Below are 17,239 nucleotides of genomic sequence, written 5' to 3'. Positions count from 1 at the left end.
GTTTGTTGGCATTTTTCTGTGAAGAGCGTTCCTTCTCTCAACCTTTTTTTTTAATCAGTATGGATTAATGAATTCCACTTTTATTCAGTCTGTTTTAACCTATTGATGTTGCTATTTTAATGCTCAAATTGTCCCAAATTTGGTCAGGAGGAGCCCCTCCAAGCAGGCTCCTAAGTCCCTTTGACTTGTTTTTATTTATTTATTTCCTTGTTTTCTGGAATATTCTAGATATTCCAGGCTTTACATTCTCCTTTTCCTACCTCTGCTCTGGAATTGGCTATTTCTTCAAAGGGTCGTAGTTCCTTTCAGTAGAGGAGAAGTATTTGCCAACCAAAATCTGAGGAGTTCGATGTTTTAAAAATTCTTTTTATAATCTCTGAGAAGCTAAAGTCTCCTTAAAGAATGACCAAAATTCAAAAGCCATATTGAAAGAGTATGAAATATGGAGTGAAATAAAAAAACTTCTTCTGAAAACAAAAACGCCATCGTAAGCCAAGTCAAAATAAAGATGACAAGTCAGGAGAAAATTAATTTCAACTCATAATATATAGATAGATGCCTCATTCCTTTAATATAAAAAGATTATACTAAGTAAAAAGAAAAACACCACAGGCCAGTAGAAGAATGAGGAAGGGATATCGTGAAAATGTTTACAAGAAAATATATATGGTTTTTAAACAACTAAAAGGTAAAACATCTGAATATAAAAGTACACTGAGATGTCATTTTTTCACTTACCAGTTTGACAGATATCAAAAAACTTGATAAAGCACTGTTGATGAGGCTGTGGGGGAAAAGGGCCTCTTCATACACTACAGGTAGGAGAGTACATTGGATTGTAGCTATCACATGTTCAGCCATAAAATAGAATATTATGTAGCCATGTAAACATGCATGAGGAAAAGTCCTTTCCATTTTAGAAGTATACTTATGTATTACCTATTCAAATTGGTAAATAAAATTAGCTTCTAAAAATATTAAGTTGAACAGCCTTGTTGATATATTATTGAAGTAGAATACATTCAGTAGCACAGCATAAAGACAAAAATTCTTAAGGCTCAAAATCATTCAGTGTTAAGAGTCAGACTTTGGAGACAGATTACCTGGATTCTGTTGCTAGCTCTGGCTACTTACTGTGTCATCTTAAGGCAAGTTATTTAACCCTCTCTATGCCTCAGTTTCTTCTTCTGAACAATGGAGTAATAGCATCTACTTCATAGAGGTGTTGGGAAGATTAAATGAACTCTGTAAAGTCTTTAAAATAGTGCCTGGCACATAGTAAGCACTCAATAAATGTCAGCTAATACCACCTAACAGAATTTCTCTAAGACTGATGAAGAGATGCGAGATTCTTGATATACAATTAATTATTGAGTATGGTTGAAGAATGGTATTTAGGTTAGTAGTGTTTAATTGTATGGAAAAAATAACATAAACTATGTATACACACACAGATATGTACACACACATTAAAACTATACTGTGAGTATGGGTAGAATTTAATCGATTCTTTGATTCAACCAGTATTCCATTTATTCATTCACCTGTGAAATGTTTATTGAGCACCTATATGTGCCAGGTGCCCCCCAGGATCTTACAGTTAATTAGTTTACTGGTCAAGTATAAAAGTCAAGAATTCTAGTTCAAGTACTTAAAGTAGTTAAAGATAACAGAGACGTAATTTTTAGCGGTTCCCTAAGGCAAGTATTATAACACCGTTGTTACCTCGTTTTTAAAAGTATAAAGCCTGCACACATGCTTTATACTTAACGTTTAAAACTTAGCAAGTTTTAAGACCTTAGGCATATTATACTTTAAATGTTTAAAGTTATATCTGAGTAGCTACAGTAATGAAATAATTCTCTAGTAATTATCAGTACAAATCATTAAAATTTCTTTTGTCAGGAATGGAGTGTAGGTATATTTTTAAGTCTTGTTGGGTATGTAAGCTAGTTTATAAATTTAATAAATGCTTTTTAGTATAAATCTAAAGATGTAGAATTTGTGTACTTACAGTAATACTCAGGTTACTTTAAAGTGTATGTGTTTGTCTAACAGGCGCTTACAGCTTTTAGATGGGGAATATGAAGTAGCCATGCAGGAAATGGAAGAATGTCCAATAAGCAAGAAAAGAGCAACATGGGAGACTATTCTTGATGGGAAGGTATGGACTACTTAGAAGACTGAGCACGTTATAGTTATGAACTCCCATTTTTGATTGATGTTTTCTTCCCCAAATGCAAATTCACATTGGAAGGAATTCATGTTGGAAGGAAGAGTCCTTTTTTTTATACTTTGAAAAACACAAGTCAAAATTATCTAGTCAGAGTATTTAATGGAAGGCATCATCCTTGGAACCAGACTGCCAGCTTCAAATCCCCACTCCTAGCTATGTGGCATCTGGCAAATTACTTAATCCCCTGTGTGTCTCGGTTTTCTCATTTGTGAAACGAGGCATAGAATTGATGGATTAAATGAAATAATTAAAGATGCTTAGCACCGTGCCTGGCATAAAATAAGTGCTCAATAAATGTTAACTGATATTTTAAATTCCATTCATAGTAACAGCAGGTAACATATGACTAATAAATTTATCAAGAAATCTTCAAATCTTAGATGAAGCAGGCTTAAAATAACTCTTCTAAGAGACTTAAAAAAATAAATAGGCATACATACATTTCTTGGATAGGCAGACTCAGCAGAATACTAATGTCATTTATTTCTAAATATATTAGATCAGTGTACCAGCACAAGCAAAATCCTGATTTTTTTTAAGCCTTAAAAAATTAGTCTCAAGTTAACCTAGAACAATATGTAATAATACTGAGGAAAATTATGGAAAAGTTTTCTGAGAACCTTTACTTACCAGATAATAGAACATAGTATAAAGTTAAAAGAACTTAAATTTATGGTAAAATCTTAGCAATAGATAAGCACATCACTGAAGCGTAGTCTTGAAATAGTTTCCTGTATATTTTGAATTTATGATAAAATTGGTGTTCGATCTGCGTGGGAAAGATAAACTGTTCATTATCCATGTGACGGAATTGGTCTTTAGCCATCTGGAAATAAACTTAGACCTAATAAATTCCAGAAGGCTCATAAATGTAAATGTGAAAATTAACACTATCTAACTTCAGAAAAAAATATAGGTGAATATTAATGTAATCTTGCTATGAGGAAAGAAAGCCCTTCTAGGTATGCTACAAAAGCTAGAAAGCATAAAATAAAAATGACTAATTAAAGTGAATCATATACTGCACAAATCTAAAGTTAAAAGCAAATGATGGACTGGGGCTAATATTTGTAACATACAAAAGGCTAATATGAATATGCAGTTAATAAAAACATAAGCAATCTAATTAGAAAAAATGGATAAAGAACAGTCTGACAGTTCTTAAAGCAACAAATATAGATGACCAGTAAGCTTTTAAAAAGATATTCAACCTTACTAGTATTCAAAGATATGCAAACAGAATCAGAGATACTACTTTTGACTACTAGTTTGACAACAGTTTAAAAGGGTTGACAGTTTCTAGTTGGAGACGTGAGGACACATGCTCTCAAATAATGCTTTAATGTAAGAATAAGTTGGTATAACCTTCTTGGAGGGCAGACTGGCGATACGAATAAAAATTTTAATTGTGTATATAATTATTAACCGTTTTATGTAACAGTTAATTTTCATTCTACAGTTTTGTCACAAGGTAGTAACTGTTTAACTGAAAAGATGTAGATAACAAATCTTGCCTGTAAATTTTAAATAGTGAAAAATTGGAAACGCCTTAACTCTAAAAAGATAGCCATTGAAAAGAATACTTTGACAAGAAGATTTCCATGATATTTAATTTTTATATAATAATACATCCCCTTTTTATAAAATTAATCATAATAGTGGTTACCTCTAGGTAATGGGGTTTTAAATAATTTTTATTTCTTTATACGTATCTACAGTGCTTGAATTTTCTGCAGGTATTTATTATCTTTCTGTTTTAAATTTCTTTTTTAAAGTTTGTTACGTTTATCCATGAGAAAATAAGGATTATTATATGAGTTGTTGGGTTTTCCCAAGAAATTGAGGCAATATGAAATGGGTATCCTTTTAAGTCAGGTCATATAGATTTGCTTCTTTTTAACAGCTCTGTGTTATTCTTTTAAATAAATGTCCCATAATTGACTAAACCAATGTACTTCAATGGATAATTTGATTATTTTAATTTTTTTTACATTTTCAAAAATGTTGTAGTGAGTTTACTTGTATTGGGTTGACCAAAAAGTTCGTTCAGATTTTTCCGTAAGATTTTAATGGAAAACCCAAACGAACTTTTTGGCCAACCCATACATGTATCTTTTTGCATTGCAAGTATTTTTATAAGATAAATTCCTAGATATGGACTCACTGTATCAAAATTGGTTTATATGATTACACTTTCACTTCATTCCAGTCTAAAATTATAGTTTTAAGAGGATTATTTGTAATAAAGATGTAGAGGGAGATTAGACTTGTGTGGCAGTAAAAATAAATAGGAGCCCATTGAAGGTTTCTGTAAAAGGGAATAGCATGAAAGCAGTCTTTGAGAAGATTATTTGGTCTCCTGGATATGGATTGGGAAGTAAAAATTAGAAGCTGGGAGAGCAGCTAAGATACTGTACTAATAAGATAGTAAGGATCTATACTTGATGATTATGTAAGAAAAGCAGAAGCAAGAATAGGGGTCAAATGTAATTCTGAAATTTTTAGTTTAGGGTCACTAGTAGACTGATAATGCTTGGAACAAAAATAATTGTACCTGAGAAGGAAAGAAAAGGTAATACATTCACGTCTAAAAACATATTTTAGTTCAGGGTGACCTTGATATCCAAGTGGCAGTGTTTAGAGCTCAGGTATAAAGAATGGAGAACCAATTTGGGATCATCTGTCTAATGGGTAAATCCTTGAGGATGGGTGAGAGACTCGGGCATATGGCTAAATGTTAGCTAGGAATTAAGGAGGCCAAGAGAAGAGTGGTTTTATAAGTGACTAGAGATGGAGGTGGAAAGACAAGATAGTTTAGTGTCCTAAAATCCAAAGAAGAGAAGTAAAGGCAGTCGTTAGTGAAGCTGAGAGAAGTCAAGGAAAATTACTAATTGTTTTAATAATCATTCAGTTTACACAAAAAAAGTAATTGGTCATCTAAGAGAGGTTGCAGACCAGCAGGCTTTGGGTATCATAGTTTTTTGTTTTTTGTTTTAATTTTTTAATTAACAACAAATAAAAATTGGAATATTTCTCTTGGAAACTTGGAAAAAGATCTGAAAATCTGGGTGTGTTGGGCCATTGTTTGTATGGGGCAGCAGTTCAGCAATTGCCAATAAGTAGTCGCCTCTTGTAGACAATCTGAGCCCTCCAGTACTACAGGCTCTACTGCACTATACATTTACTTTATTTGCCTCGCCATCTATGCAGGCATTTGGGGTTTTTAAGGAAATATCTGTTAAGTCAAATTCACATTAACATGTCATAATAAATATTTTCTTTTTACTCCTACAATTTCTTTCAGTTTATTATTTGGAATCTTCACTGTTTTCATGTTTTTTCTTTTTAAGAGACTGCCTCCATTTGAAACATTTTCTCAGGGACCTACGTTGCAGTTCACTCTTCGTTGGACAGGAGAGACCAATGATAAATCTACAGCTCCTATCGCCAAACCTCTTGCCACTAGAAATTCAGAGAGTCTCCATCAAGAAAACAAGCCTGGTTCAGTTAAACCTACTCAAACTATTGGTACGAATACTTTGCTGTCAAAATAATGCTTTGCAGAGTTAGGACTTAGGCTTTAATTTGTTTGTGTTTTGCTCCAGTAATCTTTGGGAAATATTATTTGACTTATTAGGCATATTATGAGTAAATTAGGGTTCCCTATTATTAGTCCTTTATTCAAAACCTTTGTGCCAGATGTATGTGGGAATTTTGGGGGATTTTTGTTTTTTTTAATTTTAGAATTGTGGTATAGTATATAGGATATATGCCGTATACTATATAACACCTCCAAATGAGGTTTATAGATAGCCTTATGTCCGTTTAGGGTTTTTCCGTTAAATAAATTTGTCTCAAACTCATGAGAAAATGATTGTTTTTCAGAGCTTTTTAGATGTTGGAATTGCAGCTTTAAAGGGCTTTGGAACTGTATGCTTTTAAAAATTCATATAAAAATTTGTTTATGTTATGGAACTGACTTCATTATTTCAGAGTGTTTGTACAATTTTAGGGCTGGGAAAGGATCATCATAACCTGAATTTTACCAGGTTAAATTTTGCAGTAAATTTTTAAGAGGAAAAACATTTACAAATTGTAGCAGTTAGCTCTGCTGAGTTAAGGCCCAGGTTGCAGTATTCTTTCATTTTGTTTATCTGCGTGATAAGAACACTGTCCTTGACCTGAGAGCATCCGTATGTTTTTATCTAAGACTGTTTAAGAAGGCAGAAGGCTTAAGACAGCTGTCTTTGACATATACCACTCATGTCCATTAATTGTGTGCAGGTCACTGTAAGAGTCAGATTCAAGAGATAAAAGAAATGACCCATGTCAGAGGAAAGATTTCCCAAGTAAATTGTGGTCTGGGCACTTCTCAAAGAATTCTGTGGCCAAGTAGATAAAAGAGTTTCAAAGAAACTGAGAAGAAGAGTTTTATACAAAATTGTACATATGAAATGATTACTTATGTCAGGGGAAATAATTTTTATTTTTAAGTCAGTAAAGTAATACACCAGAATTATTAACAAATGATTATCTTTTGGATTTGGAATGATATTAGTGCAATCACTTTAATTTAATTTCTGTTAAACTAACATTTAGTGGATATCTGCTCACTGCTGTGCACTGGGAATACAAAGTCCAATCAAAACTATACTCTGACCTCAAAGTGCTGAAAGCATTACAGTGACTACATATAATTACTTGGGGTTATTTTTAGAATGTTTTAGGACATTATAGGTGGTTTATAAAGGAAAAAAAATGGCTCCTGCCAATAAAGACCTTACTGTCTGATTAGGGTTGCTGATTAAGGGGATTGTTCCCCTGAACATCAGTTGAGGGTGAGAACAAACATTGTATTAAATACCACAAGAAGAATTTTGTGAAACCTTTATTGTTTAATTATTTTCACAAGATATATTACTTCACTTTTAAGAAGCAAGTATTTTTATTAAATATAAAAGTATATGTTTTCAGCTGTTAAAGAATCGTTGACTACAGATCTGCAAACAAGAAAAGAAAAAGATACTTCAAATGAAAACCGACAAAAATTAAGAATATTTTATCAGGTAAACATAGCTGACCCTTCTTTTTTAAGTAATCACAAGATGCCTTTGTTTTGCATGTTATATCTGAAATATTTTGGCATATTTAAATAAAAAGAATGCCTCTGACTTGATTTTCCTTGTAAATTGTTTTAACTATTTTTAAAGGTAATATTGAAACAAAATATCTTGAGATATGTAAGGTGGAGATTTGCTGTTCTTCTTTTTGTTTTCTGTTATTTTTAAAGTTCCTTTATAACAACAACACAAGACAGCAAACTGAAGCAAGAGATGACCTGCATTGCCCTTGGTGCACTCTGAACTGCCGCAAACTCTACAGCTTGCTCAAACATCTTAAACTCTGCCATAGCAGGTTTATCTTCAACTATGTGGTGAGTGACTTTCATCTTTTCTCACTCATAATATATTATACATTATAATACAATTTGACTTTCAGAAATTGTACTTTGTGCAAAACACCAAAATCTCTACACTGATGGATTGCTTATGCATGAATTAACAGTGAATGATTCAGAGTTTATGTATATTTGCACAGTACACCTATAATGACTCACATAATCCTCACACCAGCTCTGAATTAAGCGGTAATTTCCTTATCCTTGCTCAGTCAAGAAATCATTTGTACGAAGTTACCAAGCCAATAAATGGCACAGCCAGGATTTTTACACAGATCTTTCTGACTCCAGGTCTTCTGACTTCCTGTTCACCATGCTGGTATGCCTAGCGTATTTTAGTTTTTGAAACATTAAGAACCCCAAGTACTTTTTAGTTAATTAAGTTGGAAGGATAGGTATTTAAGTTAGGATAATTAATATTTTCTTTTCCTAAACACCTTGCCATTTTTGTTACAGTATCATCCAAAAGGTGCTAGGATAGATGTTTCTATCAACGAGTGTTATGATGGCTCCTATGCAGGAAATCCTCAGGATATTCATCGCCAACCTGGATTTGCTTTTAGTCGCAATGGACCAGTAAAGAGAACACCTATCACACACATTCTTGTGTGCAGGTAGGTAAAAAGGTCATACAACAAAAATTTATTCTGACTTCTGTTGATGATGTTGGAGGAATAAAGGGAAGCCAGACAAAGCTACATTTAGGTGGGAATCCTTATTTCAGTATTAGCTAAGTCTCTGGGGTGGTATACTGCTGTATAACCCTCCCTTGGCTCCTGTTTCTACAGAGGTTTTTTCACTTCCTCCTTACAGCTTTTTCCTGTGTTGTTAATGTTGCTACTGCTCTAGTGGTTATAGGGGGATTAAAGTGTCTCCCAGTGGAAGTTTGTGTGTGCATACCTAGGTAGAAACCTGTAGGAATGGAACGTACTCTGTTTGGGGGCTGTGAGCCTTCTCTGTGTTACTTAACATTACATCAACATTTCTTTTCATTAGGCCAAAACGAACAAAAGCAAGCATGTCTGAATTTCTTGAATCCGAAGATGGAGAAGTGGAACAGCAACGAACATACAGTAGTGGACACAATCGCCTGTATTTCCATAGTGATACTTGTTTACCTCTCCGTCCACAAGAAATGGAAGTAGATAGTGAAGATGAAAAAGATCCTGAATGGCTAAGAGAAAAAACCATTACTGTAATTATTATTATTGTTGTTGCTGTTATCATCATCATTATCATTGACAATGACTTTAGAATTTTATGATTTAAATGATTTTTGTTTGAAAACTAATAATTGTTTAATATGAATTATATTTTGATTTAGTGTAAAGGAGCTTTTTCTAAATTAAGGAATTCAGGAATCTACAATTTTTATAATTGTGTCATTTTAACAGTAACCAACTAAAGGAAATACAGATTTTCTTCTTGTGCTTCTGTATTGTGTTTTTTCATTTTATTTAAAGGTAACTATTGTCATAATTTAGAATTTCCCTTTTAAAGTTACTACCTAAATAGATGATTTTAAGAAACATTGCCACTTTACTATATAAATAAGTTGTGGTATTTTTAGTTGCAAAAACTTCTATTTTTGACATTCTCACAATTTTTTCTTAGAAATACCAATTATATTTATTCTGTATCTAATAGATATTCTTTTTCTCTTTTTTCTTTTTTTTTTTTTTAAAGCAAATTGAGGAATTTTCTGATGTTAATGAAGGAGAGAAAGAAGTGATGAAACTCTGGAATCTCCATGTCATGAAGCATGGGTAGGGTATTTCTAAATTCAAATATTCCACTTCCTTTACGTTCTTTTTGTTGCTTCACATTCTATAAATCTGTTAGAATCTTACTTAAAATTCTGTTAATTTAGATATAATTTGTCCTAAATATCCTAATTCAACTATTATAAAGAAAAATGGTTATCCTCAAAGAATGTTTAAGGAAGGTGCTAGCTCCAACTAACAGCAGGTTTTTATTTAATGTGTCCTTTTTTTTTTTTTTTAAATAATAATCCAATTTTTATTCCTTTTATTGCTAGGGGATACATAAATAATATGCCATGTGCTACACACCTGGAATTCCTGGAACTATTTATCACACTTATTGCCACAATTTTTAAAAATTGCTTAATTATTCAGAATAAAATATAAGCAGCTTTTCTGATTTCTTATTACCATTTCATAAAGCTCAAGGTAGAACAATCCTTATTTCTCGTGCCTTTGTAGCTGAAGCATTGTTTTTCCTGCAGATCTGCTTCCTTCCCTATGTGAACTATTTACCTGTCAGTACATATGTTTTTCTTCTCTACCTTCATTAGTATTAGATCCTCATATAAGGCTTTCTTGTATGGCACAAGCATGTAAGGTTTTTTCATTTATAGTTAAATAAGTGGGAGGGGGCACTTTTGTTTCCTTACTCTTGAGGAGTGAAGAGTTGGTACATAACTTCTAGTCCAGATGTCTGGGTGCATGGCCTATAGCCTTTTTTTTTGTAAACTGCCTTGAGCTAAGAGTAGTCTTCACATTTTTAGTGGGTCGTAAAAAATTAAAAAGAGGAAGACGACAGAGATCACATATGGCTTGCAAAGCCTAAAATATTTACTATCTAGCCTTTTACAGAAAATGTTTGCCTGATCCCTGGTCTAGTCACTAAAACGCAGTTATGAGTAAAGTATGTATATGGAGGCTTGCCCGAAATCTATGTTTTTCCTTTTGTCCTGATATGCCAGTTTCAAGGTAGAATTTTAGATTACTTAATTGAGTTCTGTTTTAATTCCTGATCCAAATCTGTTAGCATAACAACTACTGGGTTCATGATACACTGGCATTACAGACTGGCAGGTATTTGGTAAACTATTTGGATTTTATCAGATCTGCAGGCAGGCTTTTACAGGCTCTGTTAGAGTCTCAGTTTCAGTGGGTAACTGAGCAGCCTTCTCCTATTTGGTTTAATTTGCTTCTCTCAAATTTTATTCATTGCTTTCCACCAAAACAATCACACTGTACCACATTTGTTGTGACATCTTCATCTTTTCAGAGGTTTACCATGAACTGAAAATGTAGAGGAAACACTGCTTCTGAAATAGGAAACTGAGAGAATAGTTAGTATTATATACTTAATGAAAGTGGTGCTGGCAAGAGAAAATGTTTTATACTTTTAACTGCTAACTTCCTAATTTCGTTAGGAAAAACAGAAATGACATCTATTTAAGCTCTGGTTAAATTAAATTTGTTTAAATTTCTAAAACTGTAAGCTCATTCAGTTGATTGAATCTCAGGTTCACTATAGTTTTACTACTTGTTAAGCCATCACTTAACTGGATTTGGATATAGTCTTAATGTTCTATAATGGTTATCACTGTGGCATTTGACAGAAATGCTTTGTATTGCTATTGATGTTTTGTGTTGTTTTTATTAAATAGGTTTATTGCTGACAATCAAATGAATCATGCCTGTATGCTGTTTGTAGAAAACTATGGACAGAAAATAATTAAGAAGAATTTATGTCGAAACTTCATGCTTCATCTAGTCAGCATGCATGACTTTAACCTTATTAGCATAATGTCAATAGATAAAGCTGTTACCAAGCTCCGTGAAATGCAACAAAAATTAGAAAAAGGAGAATCTGCTTCCCCTGCAAATGAAGAAATCACTGAAGAACAAAATGGGACAGCAAATGGATTTAGTGAAATTAACTCAAAAGAGAAAGCTTTGGAAACAGATGGTGTCTCAGGGGTTTCAAAACAGAGCAAAAAACAAAAACTCTGAAAAGAAAAGGCCTAACCCCATGTTACGGACAAACACTGAAATTTCATTCTAGGGAATTCAGCCTCTAGGAAGAGTCTTGTTTTTGTTTTTAATCATAAGTTCCAAACAGGCACTGTCAGATGAAGTAAATGATTTCAACAAGGATATTTTTATCAGGGTTCTATTTCACTTCATTATGCAGCATTACATGTATATCAGTTTTATTGATGTCATTAAAACATTCTCAAGTTTGAGCATGAAAAGCAATACTTCAAAGAAAGTATTTTTAACTTTAACAATTGTCTTATGAAATATATTGACTTGATAATCTAGAAATTATTTCATATATTTAAATTATAATTTTTTTGCAGTTGTGACTGGCTGTTTTTCTACTTTGTAATTGTGAGACATTTTCTTGGGGAGGGAAAATTGGAATGTGATTCCCTTTTTTAGAAATTGAAGATTTTTGTGAAATTATGTTGCATTATTACTATTTGCAGTCAAACCTTGATCCTTGATTTTGAAATCATTTGTCAATTTGGAATGAAAAATTACGACATAAGATATTTTACATGATGTAAGTTCATTTTACAATTTAAAAATAGCACTTCTTCATCTTATGCCTGTTTGAGAGCATGTTAATTTTTCACATTGTCGATGGTGAAATGTCATGTTGGCTTATAAGGTTACTGACCATCCATTTGTTTTTATGTGGATAATTTTGGTGCATTGCTCACCCAGTATATTTTTTTAAACTTGAACATTTTGCTGGTTTTTTTTGTTTCTTGTTTTTCTTTCCCAATTAGGTAATCACATGGAAAATTCAGCTGTCCATATCTCTTCATTAGGATTGTAAACCAAGGGAAGAATGAGTTTGAGATTTTTTAAGATGCCACTTTTGAGGGAGGAAATGTTCTATAAAAATGAACCAGAAAATGATAATAACTTTTTTTTTTTCTTCACAAGGATGTCTTCGTAATGTATTTCACGATTAGAATATCCAATACAGATAAGCTGACTTGAATCGTTTTGAGCAATTTTGCCCTGTGTTATATGTGTCTTATGCACATATTTGCAGTTGGATTTTCTCCAACAGAAAGTGGTTTCACTACTGGCACATTAACAAGCACCAATAGAGTTTTTGGTCCAACTCCAAGCACTGTGGTTGAGTAACATCACCTCAATTTTTTATTATCCTTAAAGATAAATGCATTTTCATATTCTTTATTTATAAAGGATCAATGCTGCTGTAAATACAGGTATTTTTAATTTTTTTATTTCATTCCACCACCATCAGATGCAGTTCCCTATTTTGTTTAATGAAGGGATATATAAGCTTTCTAATGGTGTCTTCAGAAATTTATAAAATGTAAATACTGATTTGATTGGTCTTTGAGATGTGTTTAACTGTGAGGCTATTTAACTAATAGTGTGGATGTGATTTGTCATCCAGTATTAAGTTCTTAGTCATTGATTTTTGTGTTAAAAAAAAATAGGAAAGAGGGAAACTGCAGCTTTCATTACAGACTCCTTGATTGGTAAGCTCTCCAAATGCTGAGTTACAGTAAACTCTGATTATGCCTCTGGATAGTGGATTTCGAGCATTTTTCTCGGGCTTTAATTTGCTAAAGCTGTGCACATATGTAAAAAGAAAAAAAAATAGATTATTTTAGGGGAGATGTAGGTGTAGAATTATTGCTTATGTCATTTCTTAAGCAGTTATGCTCTTAAATGCTTAAAAGAAGGCTAGCATTGTTTGCACAAAAAGTTGGTGATTCCCTCCCCCAAATAGTAATGAAATTACTTCTGTTGAGTAAACTTTTTATGTCATCTTATAATAAAAGCTGAAAAAATCCCTTTGTTTCTATTTATAAAAAAAAAAAAATTCTTTTCTATATGTACCCTTGTTAAGAGATTTTGAAGAAATCATGTAAGATGATAAAGCATTTGAATGGTACAGTAGATGTAAAAAAAAAAAAATCAGTTTAAAAGAACGTTTGTTTTTACATTAAATGTTTATTTGAAATCAAATGATTTTGTACATAAAGTTCAATAATATAAAAGCTGTATTCTGTTTTGTTTTTGTCTTTTATTATTATGCATTGTCAATACATGCACAAAAACTTGGGCTTGGCTAGGATAGTAAGGATCCAAAAAAATTAACACCCATCAGTCAGAGCTAATAAGAAATTAAGAGAAAAATTAATGTGAAATCCTGCTTTCAGTTCTAGTAACATCAGTTGCAACTAGTATGTTATTTATGGTATTACATAAAAAATATTTTAAAATTTATAGTCCAGAGTAATGTCAATATTAGTTAACCTAATGTTAATCCATCTTTGGTTTTTTCATTTTCTTTTGAATGAAAAAGAATTTATCTTGGCCTTCAAAAAGCCCATAGATTTAAGAGTGGGATACAAATGATAAAGTAAAACAATATATGATAAAATTGTATACTACATTCTGTGAGGTCAATATTTTGTTGAAATTAGAAGAGTTGAGGGAAACTTTACAGAAGTGTTGACAATTCCACTGTGCTTGCTTTATTTACAAGTAATAGTTTGCCTGTATACATGTTGCATTGTATTCTTTGAGCTGAGCACCCCTCTGCCTCCAAAGGTCACTGTGTGTGTTTCTTTTAAGCACCTGTTTCCCTTTCATTAGACTGCTAAGTCAGTCTCACTGGCCTTAGTACTGCCTCATGGTCTTAGTTGGTGTTCAGACATTTGCCACATGAACTGAAGGCTTTACATGCCATGCTAAGCGACTGGATTTCAGGCAGTAGGAAGTATTTGGAGATTTACTGCACAGACGTGACACAAACCCATGTGTGTTATAGGTGAGCCATGGTTACAAGAATTTGGGAGGGGAGAAGCTCTATGGAGGGAGAATCGCTAGGATGCTGTTGTAGTGCTCCAGGTGAAATATCCAACTACTAGAACACTGCCCGTCGTGAAGTGCCCAAGAAGTAATCACTGAGTGGTGTCTGTTTCGGTGTGAAGGAATGAAAATGAACTAATACGCAGTGACAAAGCCAAGGGAGGAGAGTTTCAAAAAGAAAACAGTAGTGCTGTAACAAAATGAGTACGATATCACCTTCAAGGGAGTTTAGTGATAGAAAACAGGTTTAATGAGCTTAGTAAATGGAAAATGAGTTGGAGAAGTTCATCATGAAGATGTGAAAAACGGGGCCATAGGAAGACGGAAACAGGCAAAGGAAGAGACCGGGGAGAGTGGATGGGAAGGTTGAGCATGTATACTGAGGAAGACACAGAGAAGACCAAAGATGCAAGTTACCAGAAAAAGGAAGGAATGAGATCAAGAACACAGATGGATTTAGCTTGCTAATAATACTGTTGGTAAAAAATGGGGAAGTGGGTACTCAGGACATTTCTGGTGGGAAAATAAATTTGTACAACCTCTGGAGAGAGCAATTTGGTACTTCCCGTTAAAATCACAATGCATTTAACCTTTGCCCCAACAATTTCATCTTCAGGAATTTAATCCTACAGATAAAGTGGAACACATGTAAACTGACAAATTGTGACCACTGTTGAAAAGAGCAGATTAGACACAAGTCATCAGTAGGAGACTGGTTAAGTAAGTTATAATCCATATAAGTGGAATATACAGCCATAAAAAGGGGATCGGGAAGGTTTGTTTTGAACCAATGTGGAACAAATGCCAAGATGTAAGTTCCATTTTTTAAAAATTTGAAAAATATGCCCATTTTTGCTTGGGTTATAGAATATGACTAAAAGGATACACAAAAGCAACTGCTTTCAGAGAAGACGGCTGGATGAAAGGACAGATAGGAAGGCAGCTTTTCACTGTGCCATTTCTGAAATAATGTACTGCCTATTTTCTGTAGTTCTTATATTTTAAAAATCTAAAGAAATAGATAAGGGAGTTCAAGAAGAGGGATGATTTCTCACTGGGAACCAGGTATAATGGATAAGTGGTTAGCACAGAATTGGAACATAGTAAATTTGTATTAAGTAAAACGGGAAGTTCACTATCAAAAAATAGTTTCTAAACATTCAATTTATATTTTGTTTGTTAATCTAAATAGTATGCTGATCTTAGAAAAGGAGAAATACATGAGGTTTTATTAACTATACCAAGTACCATATTAAAACGGATCACTGATGGTTCCCAGTTGTTGACAGCGTAAAAATCATGCTCTTCCTCCCTGATCTGAATTCACTAAGTTTTCAGTCTTATCTCTCATGTATGCAGTCTCCCCTCCAACCAGGTGAGATACCAGAGTACAGCAAGGTACACACCATGCATTCTGGTGTTCTCCGTACATAGTCTACGATCCAGTTTCTGGAGCATATTCTATTCCTATGTACTATTTGTACAAGTGTAAGGTTGATTTTTATACAGAGGTAAAAATTCACTCAAGTACATTCTTAGGCAAACAAGATTGCTACTTAAGTGTCACATGGATGAATCACGTTATAAAGTTGGTTCTAGAGAACAGGGTGGATATCTCCTGGACTACTGTATTTCATCTGTTCTCTTTTCCCATTTCTGACTACCATCCTATCCACATGGCAATGCTTCAACCAGGGGCTACCTGCGGGTGCACCATCTCCTGGAATCATATTTCTGTCCATGCTACCTCATTCTTTTTCAGAACCCAAATAGCTTCCACCTGCTCTTGTAGCATGCTACCACTAGCAGCCGTTCTGTCAATCATCTGTGAATGTGTGCCAGCACTTGTCCCAAGCACTGGGAATGAGAAGTTGAATAAGACTCAGATCCTGTTTCAAGGATTCTCCCAGTCCCCATGGATCAAAACTATAGTCACTTCTTTCTCCTCCTGTCCCTAAACAATCATTTACCTCTTCGCTAGATTTATTGCTCATTACTCCAGAGAAGGGGTGAAGTTATACAGATATCAGAATAAAACCTTTTTATATTTTGAGACAAATTTATGAATCACCTAATACAAGTACCTAGAACGTAACAGGGGTCCAACAAATCTTAGCTTCTTCACTAATTCAACTAAGATTTTCTTCCGAACGGATTCTATCCATCCCTATTTCTCATTTGGGGGGCTGGTTCTTCTGTGCAGCCCTGTAGGGAAAGGACCAAGGGTGCCATGTGGGTAATTAGCCTTAAGGAGCCTTACTTATTCATTAAATACTTCCTGGGCGCTTGCTATGGCCTTTGCCTTAAGCTAAGCATGAGGATACAAAGATGAATAAGCCAGACATTGTTCCTGTCCTCAGGAATCTTAAATTCCAGAGAGGGAGACATTCACTCATGTTTTAGTAAGCCATATTTCCAAGTGTCTAATCTCCAATTGGTGCCCTGAGACATCGGGTAGTGTGGACAGAGGGTATCGTGGTAGAAGAACTGATAGTCGATAGCCTTGGATTTGAATGCCAACTTTGGTGCCTTTGCAGCTTCAAAATTCATAGTTACTTAACGACACTGAGTTTGTTTCTTCAACTGTAAAATGGGATTAAAATGCCCCCTTCAACAAGGGATCTAGCACAGTAACCTGCTCTTGGTTACCATCACTGTTTCCTTCCCTACGGCCACATGGTTTTGCCAACTTCAATCCTCAGCTCTCACCTCTAAAGAAAAACCATATGCTTGCTCCCTCTTCCACAAGCTGTTTTAAGAACATGGAGAAGTCTCCTGAGATTACATTAACAAAGTCTAATTCTCTACAAAACTGCAAGTTTTCTAACATTGCCTTATGTAAGACTAATGAATAGAAGTGACATAGAAAGGTCACTTTTCATTTAATCAACATGAAATTCCATGAGAGATAGGCTTTTG

General features: G+C 33.8%; 1 protein-coding gene across 2 annotated transcripts in view; it reads left to right on the top strand.

Moving 5' to 3' along the window:
- Positions 1 to 13,517, top strand: part of SUZ12 (SUZ12 polycomb repressive complex 2 subunit) — a 38,496-nt gene extending 24,979 nt beyond the window's left edge. For both annotated transcript variants that reach the window (XM_036835975.1, XM_036835974.1), the window contains 8 exons: positions 2,059 to 2,164; positions 5,587 to 5,764; positions 7,211 to 7,302; positions 7,527 to 7,670; positions 8,151 to 8,308; positions 8,691 to 8,889; positions 9,381 to 9,460; positions 11,116 to 13,517. In XM_036835975.1, the coding sequence (XP_036691870.1) occupies positions 2,059 to 2,164; positions 5,587 to 5,764; positions 7,211 to 7,302; positions 7,527 to 7,670; positions 8,151 to 8,308; positions 8,691 to 8,889; positions 9,381 to 9,460; positions 11,116 to 11,461 (1,303 nt within the window). In that variant the 3' untranslated portion in view covers positions 11,462 to 13,517. The remainder of the gene's footprint in view (positions 1 to 2,058; positions 2,165 to 5,586; positions 5,765 to 7,210; positions 7,303 to 7,526; positions 7,671 to 8,150; positions 8,309 to 8,690; positions 8,890 to 9,380; positions 9,461 to 11,115) is intronic.
- Positions 13,518 to 17,239: the final 3,722 nt, after the last annotated feature.

This window comes from Balaenoptera musculus, chromosome 20 (genome assembly GCF_009873245.2).
Source record: "Balaenoptera musculus isolate JJ_BM4_2016_0621 chromosome 20, mBalMus1.pri.v3, whole genome shotgun sequence".
Taxonomy (NCBI): domain Eukaryota; kingdom Metazoa; phylum Chordata; class Mammalia; order Artiodactyla; family Balaenopteridae; genus Balaenoptera; species Balaenoptera musculus.
The sequence above is the reverse complement of the archived record's forward strand: the minus strand, read 5'-3'. Positions and strand labels throughout refer to the sequence as shown.